General features: G+C 43.8%; 1 protein-coding gene across 1 annotated transcript in view; it reads left to right on the plus strand.

Annotated features, from left to right (window-relative positions):
* Positions 1-19,342, plus strand: part of Hivep1 (HIVEP zinc finger 1) — a 34,609-nt gene extending 15,267 nt beyond the window's left edge. Inside the window, 5 exon segments of the mRNA XM_032884246.1 lie at positions 15,743-16,248; positions 17,712-17,935; positions 17,937-17,989; positions 17,992-18,707; positions 18,710-19,342. Of these exon segments, the coding sequence (XP_032740137.1) occupies positions 15,743-16,248; positions 17,712-17,935; positions 17,937-17,989; positions 17,992-18,707; positions 18,710-18,823 (1,613 nt within the window). The 3' untranslated portion in view covers positions 18,824-19,342.
* The last annotated feature ends 693 nt before the right edge of the window (positions 19,343-20,035 follow it).

Here is a 20,035-nt window from a genome sequence, read left to right on the forward strand (position 1 = left end):
GACTTTCCCTTCAAGTCATTTAATATGCAGGCTATATTCCTGAGATGTGGTTTTCTTCATATTGATGATTTTAATGTGGAGGAAAATAGTACTTTATATGCAGATACATAGCATAGTATCTATTCCTACAGTATCATTTTCCAAAAGGGACCTGCCATTCCCCTCACCTCTGTAGTATATCATCGTCTGGATTTACATGTTGGCCCAATTGCACTGATAATAGTTGTGTGTTGTCCTTTTCTTTTCTTTTCTTTTCTTTTCTTTTCTTTTCTTTCCCTTTCCTTTCCTTTCTTTTTTCTTTTATCTTCTCTGCCTCCTCCACTTTCTCCTCCTCCTCTTCTTTCTCCTCCACTACCCCTTCCTTTCTCCTCTCTTCCTCCTCCTCCTCCCCCTCCTCCTCTTCCTCCTCTTCTTCTTCCTCCTCCCTCCTCTCTTTTTTTTTTTTTTTTTTTTTTTTTTTGGAGCTGGGGACCGAACCCAGGGCCTTGCGCTTCCTAGGCAAGCGCTCTACCACTGAGCTTTAAATCCTAAACCCCAACCTCCTCTTTTTTTTAAAGACAGGGTTTCTCTGTGTAGCCCTGGCTGTCCTGGAACTCACTTTGTAGACCAGGCTGGCCTCAAACTCAGAGAGGTACCTGTCTCTGCCTTTCAGGTGCCACCACTGCCCAGCTAGTTGTGTGTTGTCTTAATGATCTCATTATTCTTTCTACAGAACTTTCACTCTGATAAGATGATGATAATTACGAGTGGGATCTGAATGTGTGTAGGTACAAGTTAGGTGTGGTGTATGCACACATATGTGCACCTGTAGAAGAGGAGAGGAGGAAGTAGTGTGTGTCATTCTGTTCCCCCTGCCCTTTTCCCTTGAGTTGGGATCTCATTGAATCTGGAGCTACCCTGGCGTCCAACAAGTCCTAGCCACCCTCCTGTCTCTGGCCCACTCTCCTGGTGACATAAAGGTTAGAGGTGCATGCATGCCTAGTTGTCCTAGTTTTATATTGCTGTGAGAAAAACTGACCAAAAGCAACTTGGGGATGAAATGGTTTATCTCAGATCTACAGCTTCCGTCTGCCGTAAAACTCAAGACAGGGGCTCAGGAGGGCAGCTGGATGGTGGACCTGAGCACAGACTGGAGGAATGTTACTGGCTTGCTCCGTGGCTTGTTTAGCCTGTTTTCTTACACAACAGTGAACCAGGAGTGGGCACCCACACGGCGGAACTCTCCCACATCAATCATTAACCAAGAAAATGCCCCAGGACTGCCTGGAGCCTAATCTGATGGAAGTCTTTTCTCAGGATCGAGGTTCCTTATTCCAGGACGACCTTAGTTCGTGTCAAGTTAGCAAGAAAGCTCACCACACCTGGCTTTTTATATGGATCTGAACATAGATCCATGCTTGTGTAGGAAGCTCTCTGGCCTACTGTAAAATCTCTCTGGCTCTATACATTGAGATTCTGCTTCTCGGGTTTCTAAATGTTCAGTGAGCCGGATGCAGAAACCTTCAAGGTTGGCCTGTTTGTCTGGAGGCTGTGCCAATTTCCAACCTCCCAGTAGCCTAGAATGTGCTGGATGTCCTCTTCCTGGCTGCTTCCTCTGTTTCTCTAGCCTCTGCGTGTTCCTCAGGGCTGAAGCCTCTGACCTTCTCATCCCCTGCCATTACTCAGTCCCACACTGTGCCCATTCCCTGCACACTGTCTCTACTTGGATGTCAGGTAGATATGACTCAGGTGTGGTGTACCCCATAATTCCAGGTTACCCTTCTCCTGAGAGGCGCACTTCCTCCCTGTCTCCTCTCAGCTGTTCCGACACAGACCTTAAAGTTGTCTTGATTTCTATCTTTTCCCCCATTTTGCCTCTATTATCTCAATAAAACCTTTTGCTGCTTCCTTCAAAATGGCTTCAGAGGGTTGGAGAGGCAGCTCAGCAATTACAAGCACTTGCTGCCCTTCCAGAGGAGCGGCGTTTAGTCCCTGCACCCACCTTTGCTGGCTCACAACTGCCTGCAACTCCAGCCTCAAGGGATCTGACTCTGTCCTGGCCTCCATGGGCACCCACACACGGGTGGTACACACAGAAACGTGTGGTGGGAGAGACACAAACACCCTCAAATTCCTAGGATTCTAATCTGCTACCTTGTCCTGGGCTCCTTTGGCTTTTACTAGCTCTTGAGTGGTGTTTGGTTCAGCCTTACACCAACTGTTTTCCACAAGACAAAAATGCCGTATTTTGTCTTGCTGAATATTTCCTACTGCTGAATGTCTGAGGCTTGGCCCCGGCCCTCCTTCCTCCTTTCCACAGCCTCAGCCACACAGACCTGGCTGCTGACTGCCCAGAGCCAGCAGGTTCCTGTCCCAAGGCCTCTGCACTCCTCCCACAGTCTTACATGGTTCTGAGTGCCCTTGGATACTTAGGCTCATCACTCACCCCATGGCTGTGTTTCTGTACTTAGAGGATCCTTCTTAGCGGGTACAGTTAGAAAGCCTCCCCCTCCTGCCACCAGCCCTGCTCATCCTTTCTCTCCTGTCTGACTATGCTCCCTGTTTGCCCACGCCGCCATGTGCACATGTGTGGCGGTGTATTGGTGTGTGTGTGTGTGTGTGTGTGTGTGTGTGTGTGTGTGTCTGTTTGTCTGTCTGTCTGTCTGTCTGCCCCTTTCCTGACAAGTAGAAGATAGATTCACTGCCCAGCAGCAGGAGGCGGGAGACATTTGGTGACCGAATCGGTGATGAGGGGGAACCACCATATGATCTAACAGGAACTCCCTAACAATTAATGCCGGAAGATTGCAATTGAACGATCATTGTAATAGACTACTTAATGCCATTCACTGTAACGTTTGTTACCACTCCAGGTCAATAATAGGTTTACTAAGGTGAAGGTGGTGTGCATGTTTATTAATTTATTTGGTTTTGACCACAGGATCAAACTACAAGAAGTTTGAGGTCTCTGACCATTACATATCCTCATCTATGATAATAATTTCTCCAAATTGATAAAGATTATTTCCATTTTCACAGTAACCCCTACTAAGAAACTTTGTCCTTTAGGCAACACTGGGACATTTAAAGCTGATCAAGGCAGGGCTTGGCCCTTTCCCATAGTTCATGAGTGCTCCCTAATTTAATAAAAAACAAGATTCCAAATTCGTCTTTATGCCTTTATGAATCCACACATAAAATTGCAGTCAGGGCAGTGTTAAACTACGTCAGCAATACTAGCTCTCGGCGTTGTCACTGCCCTCAGCAAATGAAAACCCCATGGTCACAGATAATGAGCCAAGTGACCTTCGCCTCCACATTGTAGAGCATTGGGGAAAATAAAATTATGCAGGATTTAAGCATATATGTAGGATACAAGGGCCTGAAGAGAATGTAAAGACTTCAGCTGACATAAAATAAACAAAAGCAAACCAAAACCGACATTATAACAGAAACAACATGTAATCGTAACCATACATGGTTCCTTAGGCTCATCACTTAATGAAGCCCCAGCATGGAGGAGGTCAAAGACCACATGAATGTCAAATCAAATAGAAATCTCAAATGCTTGTTTCCCTGTCTGAGTCCCTTCCCAGCATTCTGTCTGCATCCCTTCCCTGGTGTGGCCCAGCCTGCCTGGTGGCTGTCATCCTCTAACCTTCCTAAGCTCTCTTCTTTCCTCCGCTTTGGGTCTCTTTGTCCCAAAGAGCCCTTGTCTAGAAGGCTTAAGTTCTCCAGCCGCATACTAAGACATTTTCCAATAAAGCTGTGGAAAGATAATTCGGCCCTACCTACCTTCTTTCTGGGCCAGCCTAGGCGTCCTTGCCGTTTAGCCTCATCTGGATTCGCCCCTGGCATCTTAGCCATGAGACCAAGAGCTCCTGGGGGACAGAAGTGCTCCCTCGTCTGTGCAGTGCAGAGAAATGAACATGTCAGAAAGCCCACACGGGTGCCAGTGGTCACTACTGTGCATCCTCTCGCTCCTCCCAGGCCTACGGTCTGGTGTCTTTCATCACTGCAGTATCAGATATGGAACTCGGGCCTTCACATAGGCTAGGCCAACGCTGCACTGACAATCTACCTTCAGCCCTCAGAGGCCTCTGTCCTGCCTTAGACCGGTGCCTACTATGAGACCTCAGATTAGCTCAGTGAAAACTGGAAATCAGAAGTAACCCAGTGACTTCCTTCAACTCTTGGGTTTTTGCCTTGACATAGGTGAAGTTTGTCATTTAATCCCAGTAACAGATTGCAGCTATCCACTGTGTAAATGCAGTAAATACAAAAGTAGCCGATGGAGTGAGCCAAGGAACCAGTATCAGGAAACACCAAGTCTGGAGCAACTGGAAAAGGATGACATCATCATCTTGAGTATGGTAGCACACTTTAGTCCCAGCTACATGGCATGCTCCAGGGAGGCAGATCTCTTGAACCCGGAAATTTTCAGGCCAGTCTGGACAATAGGGATAGCCTATCTCAGTAAAATAAAGTAAACATTTAAAATCCCTAAACAAAAGAGTTTTTCTCAAGGTTTTACTAAGAGATCCCAACAGACTGGTAGTTATGACAATCATGGGGTTCGACAGTTCTTCAAGAAAGACTGGTAGGTGGCTGAGGAGTTGACTCAGTCCCCAGAACCTACCCAAAAGGCAATGCATGCCTGTAATCCCAGGGGCTCCCTGGCCAGCCCGTGGAGTAATAGGCATCACCTGCAGCTGTCAGCAGTCCAGGAAGAAAACCAGCACTGGCCCCTGGCAGGAGAGCAGACCCCACACACATGTGCATCCTATATACACACATCAGAAAGAGAATGAAGAAGAAGGCCTGTTACATTTGGTGCACATCCCTGAGAGTCACAGACTTAAACATGAATGCTGGGAGGAGACATGACAGTGTTCCTCCAGTTTTTAGTCCCTGATTCTTACAGACGTGGGGAGTGGGGCGAGTCTTTAAAAACAAACAGAAGGACATAATTCAGAAGATTAGAACCTTCCAGAAGCCTCAGTGCCTTTACTGTTAAAAGACACATTTAGGGGCCTGGTCATAAATAATCATTACCAAAAAATGTCTGAGCGTTTCTTCATTAAACAAGGACATGCTAAGCACTCAGATGTAACTGCAGTCTCTGGGAAGTCTGGTGGGCTGCTCCTCATTGTTTAAACGCTGTCACCATTTGGTGATCTCTTGGTCAGTTGCACTGCTTTGTGGGAAAGCATAAAACTTTTAAATATGCTGTCATTGAGTTATTCCTTCACAGTTGCATTGTTCTGTTGTGAAGATTTTTATTGTTCTTGATTATGTATGTGCATGTTTGTCTGAGCGTGACTCTGTGCGTGTACATGAAGTGCTTGCCAAAGCCAGAAAAAATACTGGATCCCTGGGAGCGTGAGTTAGAGAGGAGCTGCCTGACGTGGGTGCTGCAGACTGAACTCCAGTCCCCTACAAGAGCAGCACGAGCTCTGCAGCCCATGTGTGGTTCTCACTGAAGGTTTTCTCTGCATCTATTCCCGCTCATCTTCACTGGCTTCCGTGATTTCAAGGCATTATCTCTAATCTCACAGCTGCTTCCGACCGAGCAGCCGCACTGCCTGAGATGTCTTCCACGGTTCCTCTTAGGCACATTCTCCACTGACAGAATGTGTCCAGTGAAGGTCAAATAAACTCAGGGCAGAGCTGGAGAGACGGCTCAGCGGTTAAGAGCACTGACTGCTCTTCCAGAGGTCCTGAGTTCAATTCCCAGCAACCACATGGTGGCTCACAACCATCTGTAATAGGACACGATGCTCTTTTTTGGTGTGTCTGAAAACAGCTACAGTGTACTCATATACATAAAAATAAATAATTTTAAAAAATAAAATAAACTCGGGCCAAGGTGGCCACAGATCCTTGAGCTTTGTGAGTCTCCACCAGCCCTAGCAGAATTGGGCTTTGTGGCTTTCTCCTCCCTTCCTCCAGCCCATGAATTCATGATGTCATCCTCAGTGGAGCTGGCTCAAGGCTGGCGAGTCAAGCAGAGTTGAATATACATTTTTGTACACAGCCATTATAATTTGGACATTTGCAATTTAGAAGTTGTTCCCACTTAGCTTTAAAATTAGCAATGTATAATGTATAATTATAGTATATACTCATGAAAAGTTGGGTCTTTTCAGACTCATACTGTGCATTCCCATATTCTTGCCACATAAAATTATATAGCCTCAGGAATTTTGCCCTCGTGTTTTAAGGGTATTAAGTAATATGTCTTCGTTTGCACCTTTGTGTCAAAAATGGTGCCACCAGCAATTTGCTATTCAGCCTTTGATCCAAAGAATGTTTTCATCAACAGAGTGCTAGACTTCAACACAAGGAATGTTAATGTGTGTCCTCACAGCCAGCCCAGGGACAGCAGCTTTGCAGGGCTAGTGCAGGAAGAAGCATGCTTTCAGTGGAATTTTAAGTACTGACCTACACGTATGAGATAATGATTCAGACCACAGGTTTGCAAGCCTGTGTCATGTTTACCCTTAGAAACATTTAGTGAATTTTATAAAAGTACTAGCAACATTTTCCTTTTAATGAGCCAAGTAGACTGCCAGCACCAGAATTCTTACCCAAACATTCTTACCCAAACAGCTTTTACGTATCTTTGTAGAATAAGAAACCATAGTAGCCCTAAAGATGTATACTTAATGCATCGTTGCTAGCAATTATTTACAAACAACAGAGCCGCAACAGCCTTCCATGTATTACCTAAAGCCAACAGGTCTGCAGCTCTGGCCCACTGTGCTCATGTAGGTTGTTTTCATACCTTAAATAGAACCACTATTCACAAGCTTTACAGAAATGTTTCCCTGGTTGCTGTTGTTTGGTTTTCAACCTAGTACTTCCTAACCAGGAGGAAAACAAAACCAGAGCAGCAGCAATAACAAAAGAGATGGGGCAGAGCCTCGTCTTCCGGCTGTTGCTGTCTTTGTGGCTCCAGCTCATCCAGTAGGTGTCAGTGTCTGGCAGCCATGGGGCAGGTTATGGCTTATCCAGGCAGCCTTGGGAAGGTCAGTTCCCAAGTAAACGTTCAGGAAAGTCTTTGTTATAAGCTTATGTGAGCATTCATTTTGGAGAAAAAAAGATTGCTACATTAAAAGATTCCCTTTCCCCTCTTGAGTTAAATTGCACATACAAAACCCGAATAATTTTTGTAATCTAAAAATTGTGTCATTGTGTCATGTGTTAGAAACATTTACAATGAATGAGGATTGTGTCTGGGGAGAAGAAATTGCATGAGCTTTTAAGGGCCATTTATTTATGAATTTGTTAAGCAAATGTGGATGTCTATGTCTTCTCTATAGCCTCTAATGACTACGGCAGATAAGCCGTAGCATTTATCTTCCTGGGGTATTAGCCTGTGTTCTACACCCCCAAAATACTAAAGCTACAATATGGTAAGAAGGAGTGTATCATATGGGAATGGTGGGGGGAGCTAGGGGTCACATGCTGGCATGGAAGCATTTCAGCCATCTAAGCCCCAACTTCTTTTGTAAGGTGTGGTACCTATTAACTGTCATATCATGGTGATTTTGGTTTGATTTGGTAATATGATACAAACACCCTGACGCCAGCAACCTTTTTCTGAAAAGCGCTGGGTAATAAGGATTTCAGGCATGTTAGGCCGTGTGTCTCTGTTATTTGTCACTGTTAGCAAACTCCAGTTATACAAACAAGACTGGCTGTGTCCCCCCAAAATTTTCTTTACAAGAATAGGCAGTGAGCCAAATGTGGTAGTGACCAGAGTTGCCAGATCAGGTAACCAAGGCACTGAGGGTGTGTCATAGTTAATGGGTTAGATGAATAGCACAAGCAATTTCATAAATTCACCCTCCGTGAGACTTTAGAGAAGTGGTTAAGCCTGTGTCATCCTCTTTGGCATATTGCTAAAAGCCACAGACAAGGCTAGAAAGATTCTCAGCAACTCAGGATACCACCGCTCCTGCCGAGGACCCACCTCTGACTCCCAGCACCCACATGGTGCCTCACAACCGTCTGTGAGTACAGTTTCAGGGGATACTGAAGCCTCTTATAGCCTCCATTAATTCCTGTGTACGCAGTATACATACATAGTGCAGACAGAATGTTCATGCACATAAAATAAATCTTTAAAAACATGTTTAGTTAAAAAAACCCAAAACCACAACAACAACAACAATAAAAAACAAACCAAACAAAAACCAGCCAGGCACTTCTCTGGGGACAAATCCTGACTGAGTGGCAGCAGACTTCTCTGGAAGCTGGCCTCTTCACTAGCATAAATCTCAGGGAAGCAGAGCTGCCCAGGCTGTTTAGAGTCCTGATGTGAAAATAACTGCTTTCAGGGTGTGACCTGGAAATCAATCGTGTGAGACAAGGTTAGACCCACTGTCGAGGTTCAGATGCCATGTAAAAGGCCCTAGCCCCAGCAGGGCTGTCTGAGAGGCTAACAGTTGCTGGAGCTGGGGTGACTCTTCTTGGTGGTGTAGCTGCCCATATCCTGGAAGTAACCCCAATTCCAACCAAGCCTGATGTAGGCAGAATGATTGCTGTGGTCTGGCTATCTAGAGTTCTCAGAGCCCTTTTCACGGGTCTCCAGGAGACTGTGTCTTCTAGTAGTGGATATCACCCACCTTACCATTTTCTTTCGTTTCAAAATACTGGACTGGTTTGACAAATGGATGGTAATCCACTATTCATGTGTAGATTTCCAGAACTTTGACAGTGTCCTTTCTCTTTGAGAAATTGCAGACACCAATTCAGAAAAAGAACCACCATTCTCTCCAGACCCTGGGAGGGAACTGAAAGAAAAGAATGGCAGCCTCTCCTTGGCTTCCCTCAACACCCAGGCCAGTGGCTCTGTCGAGGAAGAAAGTCCAGAGCTCTGGTTAACAACTAACCCTGACAACTCACTCTTAAACTTTTTTAGAGAGATAAAGTGTTATTAAGAAATGAAGTTCAATTATTAGTTTACACTCTCCTTGGAGGCTATGTTTCATATAGCCCGCTATGCATAATCAAATAATTATATGAAGCTTTTAATGTCTCTGCCTTTAAACAAGGAACTCATGTGTATCTTTAATGAGCTAGCTTAATGACTATAATCTATTGTTGACCTTTCAGATCATCCTGTAGTCAGTTTTAAATATGGCTGAATGGAAGTGTTTAGCACAGATAGTATGCATTGAATCTCAACTCTGTACAACACTAAAACTCATTAACTGCATTTTTCACTTGCCGTAACCTTTAATTAGTGCTTGTTTTAATTATGACCAGGTGGTGTTGGCTTATATATACTGCTAAGCTAGAGTCTCTACTAGTGTAGATGGCTGGAACAAGAGTAGAGCCATCTTGCATTCAGATGTACAATTGGGTAAGAAATGCAAGAAGTAGGAGGAACATCATTGGATGGTGAAAACTAAATGAATACATGTAAAGCACGCACCTAGTTAGGATGCACACCATGACTTCCAGTGCCTGTAGATTCCAGTGCTTACAGAAGAGGTAGGATTCATTTCAAGAGTTGACTCCTATTAACAGTGGGAAATGCTTACCAGTCTCGCCATGATGTGAAGTCCTGTCAGTCTTCTTTATAGAAGAGTATGTTATCAGGTTTATGAGTTAAAAATTAAGACCGAGAGTACTGACAGTTTTTTAAAAATATATTTTCTATCTTATGGACAAACTTGTAGCATGGAAAGTTCCTGAATACTCTTTGACCAATTTCCCCTTGTGTGGTAGCCTCACATGTCCATAGAGCACATATGGATGCTAGAGTTTACCTCAGCACAGTTACTGGATATCAGCCCTCATTCATGTTACACAGGTCCTCTAGTATATCCTTTGTCTGTCCTAGGGTCCCATATCATGTTATGCTGTCACTTTTCTGTGTCCTGGAATATGTCTATTGTAGCTTCTTTTTGAACCTTAACAACAAGTATTGTTTACCTTGAAGAACAGTTTTCAGTTTGGCTCTCAGAGTGTATGTTCAAGTTAGATTGAGGCTGCACCGTATTTGGAAGGAGATACGGGTAATGTTTGCAGTCAGGGGACACATGTCATACTGGCCTCTATCCCTGTGCTCAGGTGATACCTATGGGACTCTGTACTGCAAGTTTGACTGTTCTTCCCTCATAAATATTAAATATGTTGGACCATGCATAACCTGCTTATTTAATGCAGGTCTTATCAGTGGTATCAGCATGGCGCATCATTGACTGAACTTTTCTTCTTACTTTCTCTATTCTTCCCCTTGCATCTGTGGACTCGGAATGCACTTATCCCAAAGGGCATCCCAGGTCCCGTGGTTAATCGGTGTCTTGTTCAGGTTCCAGCATCGGCTATAGACAGTAAGAGCCCTTCCGGCTGATCCAATCCAGTCACCTTTCCTAAGCACTTCCTTTCTTTGGGATCTAGCCTGAGTCTTGCATTTCTCTAAAAGCTCCTGGTCCTATTTACTGGAGAATAGAACTTAGAAACCAAGACAACATGGCTGCTGGCTGGTGTGCTCATTGCTCTTCACTGCCACTTCTTCGTGCATCAATCATTAGGTTGAATTTAGGCATGCTAGCACTACATAACCATACCTACAAACACAAGCATGCACACAATTTTCATACATACTGAAAGTTCTGTTTTATTCTGCCCCATATTTACCTTTTTTCTGTTTCCTTCATTTTGACTGTTTCTGCACAATGAGAAGCCAAGGCTACCTCTTTAAGTGGCCTTATCTACAGTTGGCCACATTGGTTCATCTCTAGCATGAGTAGAGTAGTTTCAGAGGTCTTCACCCATGCCCAGGGAGACAGACTTGCAAACACGGTTCAGAGTGTGTACCGCTCCCAACAATCAGGCTACATAGTAGACAGTCAGGGCCTGGGCTTGGCTTGGGTTTACTCCTCAGGACCCTCCTTCCCATCTTCTTCCTGTGGTTATGGAGTTGTCTCCTTGCATTCTGTATTGAGTCCACTCCAGATCCTGTTTGATTGGTTTCATTTATATGTAATCCATCTTCCACTGTGTAGTACTATGAATTGTAGCAAATTATATATGTGACATATGCCCAGTTCTATCACCTGCAGATCCAGTAGACCACTTCATCAAACTCATTGCAACTACTCACCTAGCTTCCTTTTCAGAATGTTGTGGGGAAAGTAGCATAAAATATGTACTCTCAGGGTCTGGAGGGATGGCAGAGTGATTAAGAGCCCTTGCTGCACTGTCAAACGATCCAAGTTCAGTTTCCAGCACTCATGTGGGTTTGGGGCCTTACAACTACCTGGAATTCCAACTCCATTGGGACCCAAAGTGTCTGACCTGCAGGTAGGCACTATCCTGTGTGTGTTTACATATATACATAATTAAAAATAAATCTTAAATTATGTGAGTTTCGTGGGTCTTACCTCTGCCATTTAATGAGACATGAAGGTCCACAGCACGGTCTGTGGTTCACTCTCTTTTTGCTATCATCAAAGTATTCCATTAAAGCCACAGCTGCATGGTATTACTCACCAGCCTATTAAAAATCACCTGAATTGCTTCCAGTTTGGGGAGATTAGACTACAAACACATTCATGTGACTGCAAGTTGGAGTTTGAGACCTAGAAGTCATATAGTAAGTTCAATTTTGGTTTTGGAAGGAACAGCCACGTCTTTGCCATCACTCATCATTGTCCAGCACTGGTAGAAATTTTGCATTTCTCCTGTCTTGGAGAGTTATTTTCAGTGGGCGTAGATTTTGAGTTTGTCAGTTTGCTTACCTGTGTTATTGCGGTATTTTTCAGGTTTACCATCTTATTTTTAGTTTTACTTTTCCATTTTCTTTAATGGTACTGAGGATTGCATCCAGGTCCTTTCATGCTTGCTTGCTAGGCAGACACTGCCGCTGAGCTATATCCTTTTGTTTTGTGTGAGGTAGGGCTCTCGTGTTTGCTAGCTGCTTTCAAGCCTTGTAGTTGGTGGGGATTGGTGGTGTGTACTGTTTTTACTCGTGCTACAGTTTCTCTCTATGAAACTCCCATCAGACATTGCATGTTATCCATCTTTTCCCATTAAAGCTTTAGATGTTTGAATCCTTATCATTTTAAGTTCTCTTGTCAGTTTATAAGTCAGCGTCACATCTATCCGACTAGTGCTAAAGGTGGCTTTGTCTCTAGAGAGTTTGTTTGGAGGTTGCTTTTCTGTGTTCCTTGTCATTTTATGTTCAAGGTTGGATATCTTTCATTACATGGTGAAGTTGTGTACGTCATTTTGGTGCTTGGAATGGACATACCCTTCTGGGTGTGCCATTGATGTGAAGCAGGCACAAGGTTGCCCAGGACTAACTCTGTCCTCAGTGCACAGAGGTTTTACGTTCCTCTAAAGATACCTGTTGCTCTAGGTGGGGGCTGTTGAGTATTTCAGTTGCAGGTCCTCCTTTGGGGCTGTGATTTAGAGTCTCTGCTCTGGGCCTCCTTGCCTTTCCCTGTCCTGGGAACTGTCTTTCAAAGCTCCTTAGCTTGGCACTGAGTGTGGAAAAAAAAAAAAAAAAGCGTGCACTTCTGTTGTCACTGGGCTCTATGTGCACAGTGTTCTTGGCTTCCTGGGCTCTCATTGTTCATGTTCCCCACCCTTCCCCAGGTCCAGTCATAGTTCTGTTCTTTCCACAAGGAGGCAAGTTCTGTGTTTTCCTGTTCTTTTCCCCACTGCAGTGAATGTCACCTGCATCTGAGATCCTCAGTGCTTGTCACCTTCACCTTGATAGATCAGACTTTGTTTCTACAGTTGAGAGAGGGAGGCAGGTCCAAGTGGAATTCTTTGCTGCTCCTATGAAGCTGCTGCTCCTCTCCCAGATCTGGACCACAGTGAACACGTAGCACTCATCACTGAGCACCTAGATGGGTTTCAGATGTAGGTACCTGCAGAGCCCGCAGCTGTCACAGTCATGCCACAGACACCCAGTTGCAAACAGTTTAGGTTCTGTCAGCCATGTTCAACGAAATCCCCTGACCAGTATTCTGTTACCTCTGTCTCTAGTGACATAGTCTTCCCTGTTTCCTTGCAGGCACTGCCTTACCTTAGATCTGGGCTGCTGATTGTCCTAAATTTCAGTTCTTTGCTAAGTTGGGGGAAGTCATCCATGTAAAGTTAGACCTACTCTTGGTTTTATAGAGCAATAATTGTCAGGGTAAAGCAGAAACCAGCCTGGCTGGACTTTGCAGGAAGTCAGCATTTGATTAAACATTTGCTCTTTAGTAACCTCTTCTGGTCATCCAGTTCCTTGTCTTTTCTGTTTCTCCATTTTCTGAGGCACCCAGAGGTCCCAAGTGCTTATCCAGAAACCACTCATTGTAACATGGGCCCTGAGTGGGACTTGATGAATTAATGTTGTTTATTTTATAGCATAGTAGTAGGACCTTGAAAATGAAAAAGAAATGTATGTGCATGTTTTATCCTTGACTTCCTTAATTATAAAAGCAACACATATCTATGACAAACATTCTACCCTTTTCTATTCCCTAGAAATCACCCTCTAATATTTTGGTGCATAGTTCCTATAAAACTTTGTTTTCTGTAATGATTTATTTTTGTAAGAATATATTTTTGACACATAGAAAGAATAATATTGAAATAAATGAATGCTTGGGAAGTCTGATAAAAATATTTATTGCATATTTCTGTTTGTATTTTCTTCTGTTTTTTTAAAAACCGAGTTGGCTCCTTGTCCATGCCTAATGCTTCCCAAGAATCCAGTGAATGCCTGCAACTTTAGCTAGTACAGCATGCTGCTTTCTATTGGACACAGTAAAGAGTTAGTAATGCATGGACTAGAACAGATCAGAAATACACTGTAGTGATGAGAATTATGTGGCGTAGATCTCGGGTATTTTCGGCACTGTGGCACAGTGATGTCTGCAAAGCCCAGGGCTGAGTGAGAGGAACCATGTGGGCCGTACTTCCAGACCTTAGACATTAGTGACACAGCAGCCTGCAGTACTTGATGCTCTGTATGTCCTGTTACCAGGACGAGCACTAAGTGACTAGCAGGCAGGTCTTGTCTGTTCACTCGGTAAAGGGCTGAGCCACGTTCCAGGAGAGACAGAGCAGGCTGGGCCCAGCTCCCCCCACTACTCAGAGCTGTGCGGAGGAGATCATTTCATATTTCTGGATCCTCTGGTTAAAAAAAAATTTTTTTTTGAACAAAACCCACTAAAACCAATATCATCGTTTAATAAGAACTTGGAATGTATCACATAGAACTAAACCATATATGGTCTGATAGCCATGTGGGTTGGTGACAAATATTGTAGATATTTTCCCACCCCCTTACGTATTAGCTATCTGCTTTGTATGATTTTAAATAGTAAAGATTTTTAAACCACATTCCACATGAATGCATGAGATTTTGATACTACCACTTGAATCATCTTGAATACCTCTTGAAAAGTGATGTCAGGATTAATGACTTTTAGATAACACTTTTTTTGTAAGCAGTGGGTCAAATCTTATAGAAACAAGAAAAGGAAACATCAGTGATTTTTGAAGAGGAGATCATAGTAGTGGCTCAGTGGGTAAAGTACTTGCTACATAAGCACAGAGAATTGAATTAGATCCCCAGAACCCATGGAAAAAGATAGCATATGCCTCTGGCCACAGCTCTGGAAAGTAGACATAGGCAGATTTTCCAGAGGTTTACTAGTAAGCCTAGTCTAGATTAAACAAGTCTCTGGTTCAGTGAGAGACCCTGTCTCAAAACCATGGAAAATGATTGAGGAAGACACTAAATGTCAGCCTTTGGCCTCCACGTGCTTTGGCTATCACGCCTGGGTGACAGATACAACTGGGGGTGGGGGTGGGGAAGGCTTTAAATATCAATGAGCATTGCCACTGCTACAGATCAATTAAAATGTTTCCAATACACCATCAAATTTAAATTATTTTACTAACAAATCAACTACCACAAAGTGTGGGTGTGTTAATTTCATAATAAAGATATAGGTGTATAAACTAATAACATGACCGTTCCATGGTCACAGATGAATTTTTACAGTCAGAGCAGAGAAAGTGGTGGACTGAATATGGCCAGCAGATTGGACCTGGCCATGAGAGAAGCAGGGGGTATAGGGAACATGGAGTGAGAACTAGAATGGAGAGAGAAGCCAAGAGGGAGGCCAAAGGAGGAAGAGTGCTGAGCCTGTGAAACAGCAGGATTGTAAAGTGAGTCAGTCATTGGCCCACGACTCCCGTGGGCTGAGTTTAGGGTCGGGGGAGGTAAGAAGAGCCAGGATGGACTTGAACTGTACAGCAGGTAGTGTGTATCCATGCCTGGAGGCCAGCATTGCTGTGACATACTAAGAGGCACCACAGATAGCCATTTGTCCCTCTGCCTTTTGGAATTTGGGAAGAGGGAGCTTCCTTTGGACCCAACAATAGGAAAATAGAGAATAAGCTTAGAACAGTTGTTCCTGTCATATTTAAGAGTTTTTCAAATATAATACTTGAGGCTTTATTTCTTTTCTTTATATCTCACACTGTGCTTCTGTCTTCCTCTCTGAAGGCTCATTCCATGTGCCTCCCTGCCACCCCATCATGGCCCTTCCCCTCATGTCCTTGTCTGGGCTCCTGCCACTTGATTGGCTGCTTTTCTGCATCACTCTTCTGAAGTGTGCTCTGGGTGGCCATCTTCTGTGTGCTGGACAGTGTTGCTGAGCTTCTAAAAATGCCATCATCGTGTTTGTGTACTTGTAGAACATTCTGTAACAAATCTTTTTGGTTGTCATATTAGACGAAAAGCAAAGATTCGGTTGCGAACGGTCTGGCTTTGATCTTGAAGAATCTGATGGCCCAGATGAGGATGATAATGACAACGAAGAGGATGATGACGACAGCCAGGCAGAGTCCGGCCTCTCAGCAGCACCGTCAGTCACAGCGAGCCCACAGCATCTCCCATCCAGAAGCGGCCTTCAGGATCCTGGGAGTGTAGAGGAGGACCTTAGAGTTTCCAGCTGCTTCTCAGGGGTACACACTGACCCAATGGACATTCTGCCTAGAGCATTACTCACCAAGATGACTGTTGTGAGCACGGTGCAGATTGACCCTAACAGGACAGACTTAACAGCACAGACCAGGCAGAGTACTGGGAAAGATGAGCTTGAACTGGCTCCTCCTGTAGACACTCCCATCTCCCCAGAAGTTACCCCCAGGTCTCCCGGCCATCAGATGTCTGTGCATTACTCTGAATCTGATGCTCTGAGAAGCCCTGCAGCTGGAAACACTGTTGCCTCAATACAGGTAGATAAGTGTGTGGGGGTAGGGGTGGGGGATTCTCTGGTTTTTGTTTTCTCTTCTTATTCTATAAGGAAAACCTAATAGATTAAAGAAAATCATTTATGACCATATGAGTGTGTACCTTTTTGTTGTTAATTGATGACAGAATTCATTTATGTCTGTTAAAGCCTTGTGAATTATCTTGACAAAACTCCACATAGTATATTATAACCTGTGGTGCTGCTTTAAAAAATATACTTCTTTATTAATTGTGGAGTTTTTTTAAATCACAATATAACATGTATTTACCAGTTTAAAACCCACATCCTGAGACGTAAGGACCCAGTGGTTGACTCTTGTGTTTCCACTAATGTGGATATGATGAGCTCATAGCACATTTTCCAGATTTTGTGCTTTGCTAGTAGGAGTCATAACAAAATTAGTGGGACACAAAAATGATTCAAGATTTCATGTTGTTTGCATGAGCAAACTGATAGAATATCTTAGGAAAGTTTCCTTCCGGGGGAGCTCAGTGCCAGACACCCAGCTCCAGAGAAGTTTGAGAAGTTTACTGTATGCTTTTCCGTGGCTGCCTCCTAACCAACAAATAATTTTGTCTCTCTCTCTGACAATTCTTTCCCTTCCCCTGTGTGTTGAACAAGGCGGTAGGGCTTATTTCCTAATGGGAAAAGATGTTTCCCACTGGAGAAAAATAAAAGTTTAGAATTTTACATACTAAATCTAAACTTAATTTTTCTGTTTAGTATAGAAATTAAATTATAATGTGAACTAATACAGCTCCCTAACATATATAGAAATGTATGTATATGCAAGAAAAAAGCCAGTATGTAGATAAAAGTCATGGATGAAAGGGAGGACAGGTAAGATTCATCCTCCCCAGCATTTTAAAAATCGTGTTCATCTGTGTCCTAAGCTGCCAAATGCATCTTAGATATGGTAACCACATAACTACCAATGCCTGAAAATGTAGCCATCAGTAGACAGCTTATGAATGAGTTAGCAATTAATGGACAACTGCAGACCTTTGCAGCTCTTCATTTCATAAGTGAATCATATTTTGGTTAATTTTTTCCCCAGTTGAGTTGGCACAGCTAATTAATATGGTATTTCTCAACGTCTCCTTGTCTCTAAAAGAAAGAGGTGAAGCTGGTGCCCAAAAAATATCATCAACATAAAAATAGTCATGTTCCTCTATCAGTATAAAGTAATGCCTAGAAAACTGGTTTGCGGATTGCAAAACACTATATAATTTTTTTCCTAGTATTGGTAATAGGAAAGAAATTTAAAATGAAGCTTTTTTTGTTATTGAAAATTTCTTTTAAAAAAAATCAAAGCAATTTTTTTAGCAAGCCAACAACTGTCAAATACAAATATACCTGGGAGCACACTGAGAACAGATTGAACACGAATACCTTATGGTTATGGAGGAGCCTCTGCTGTTAGGCTCACTGTCTCTTGTCTTTTAGGATTCACCATCTGTGGGACCGCCTCCTGCTACTATAGCCCAGCTCAACCCTCAGCCAGCAGCCAGGATTTCTTCCTCAGTCTCACCTCACCCTGAGAGTCAAGAACCGAAGCAGCAAATAACCTTGCAACCGTCTCCAGGCTTGCCTTCCCCTCAGACACATTTGTTCAGCCATCTCCCCTTGCATTCCCAGCAGCAATCAAGGACCCCATACAACATGGTTCCGTAAAGTATCCATGGTGCCGGCCGGTCTCATTTACTCCACTTTTGTACCCATTCAGGCGGGCCAATGCAACTGACCATCCCTGCTGTGAGCGTTATTCACAGAACCGTGGGCACCCCTGTGGATACCATCACTGAAGTTTCTGGCGCTACTAATCGCCCTACTGGAGTGGCTGAATTGAGCAGTGTTGTGCCATGTATTCCCATCGGCCAAATCCATGTGCCAGGCCTGCAGAACCTAAGTCCCCCAGCCTTGCAGTCGCTCTCGTCCCTGGGAATGGAAACAGTCAACATCGTGGGCCTGGCCAACGCTACCGTGGGTCCGCAGGTGCACCCCCCAGGCCTGGCCCTCAACGCAGTAGGGCTCCAGGTTCTGGCCAACGCTCCTGCACAGAGCAGTCCCGCCCCACAGGCACACATTCCGGGTCTCCAAATCCTCAACATCGCCTTGCCCACCCTGATCCCCTCCGTTGGCCCCGTGGCTGTGGGCACCGCGGGGACTCCAGAAACTGCCACTTCCAACAGCAAAACAATGGAGCCGCAGACGCCCGCAGGTCAGGGACACAGTGCCGAGCCTCCACAGAGGTCACCCGAAGGCCCTCAGGAAACCCCACAAACAGTACCCGGTCCCTCAGCTGACCATGCAAGGCCTGACGGCTCAAGCAAACGGACACCAAGAAGGTGGCCTCTGAAGTCACGTGTTGCCTGCGTTTCCTCCTCGCAGGGCGAGCTGCACCACACCGAAGCTTTACAGAAGATTGTAACTTCGGGCCCAAACATCACTTCCCCACAGACAGACCCAGGCCCCCAGTGCCCCACAGGCAGCCCATTGTGCACTTCAGCGACGTGAGCAGCGATGATGATGAGGACAGACTTGTCATAGCAACCTAGTGGTTTGTTTTTTATTGAGTTTTTTAATAGCAGGTTTTTTTGAAAAACCCTCTTTTCCTTAAAGCACATTTTTTCTGACGTAAACTCATGACTAATCTTTGTGCAATCATGAACTTTTGACCAATAATTGTTGTTTTTTTGTGTTAGCTCCAGCCATTTTTGTACATGTTGTATAGACAATTGTGCCTTTTAGGAGTTTTATGTTTAGAATCTGTACAGATGGTTGAATATCTATATACATACAATATGTTATATATGTATATGAAAACCAGGTAGTTGTGTTTAGTAGAAACTTGTCAAATAAATCAGATGATTAAATGATATGTTGCACTGTTAAATATAAATTTTTATGGCTGTGGGGCAGTTTCTGTGTATAAATTAGTATGTAAACCTCATATTTATTGTATTCATATTAGTCTTTGCAAATGGATCTGTCATTGTGTAAGACAGTAACTGTATACTTCAGGCAGATTTTCTGTGTTATGAACTGTTTCAGTAAAATACTGTTCACAGACTTTCCTGGTGCTTAAGTTGTGCTGTCTTTACACTTCATTGGGGAAATACCTCCTAGCTCTCTCTGTGCCTTCCATAGCTGGTCCTTAGTTCTGAGAGGCAAAGCTTCATTGGTCTCCTTTACCTGTGAAACTATGGCTAGAGCCCAAAAATCAAGAGATAAAGACAATTTTTTCTTATTGCCGGGTGTAGTCTTATAGCTATTTAATCATTAGATAATTGACTACTTAAGAACATTTTCTATAAATGTATAAAATGGACATCCTGAAAGGAACACAGACCCTAAATGTGGTTCTGGGAAATGTAAATTAAGTGAAAAAAATACTCCTGATCTGCTTTATGTAGAGAGTTCTGTCCGGCACCAAATCCTAAAGGATCCAACAAGGCTTACAATGAGGGAAACCTAGGTGTGTAGTTTAAGCGACCCTAGAAATGATTGCTTCTATCCTAAGGAACCCAACTGTCAGTCAGTCTGGAAGCTGTCATGCTGTGGGCTGACACATTCTCACCATAGCTACTTGCCTTATCTAAGGTCATTGCAGGTGCTGGGTTTCTGTGGAAGAAATGTCTATGTTGGAATTTGAATACTTAGCACATTAAGGCAGTGTATCGTGGGTTTCCATGGTCCCTTCATGAAGATGGTAAGCACTTGAAGCCAGTGAAGTTATGTTATAGGGGAGTATGAGAAGGCTTTGAAGA

The sequence above is a fragment of the Rattus rattus genome, chromosome 14 (assembly GCF_011064425.1).
Source record: "Rattus rattus isolate New Zealand chromosome 14, Rrattus_CSIRO_v1, whole genome shotgun sequence".
Classification (NCBI taxonomy): Eukaryota; Metazoa; Chordata; class Mammalia; order Rodentia; family Muridae; genus Rattus; species Rattus rattus.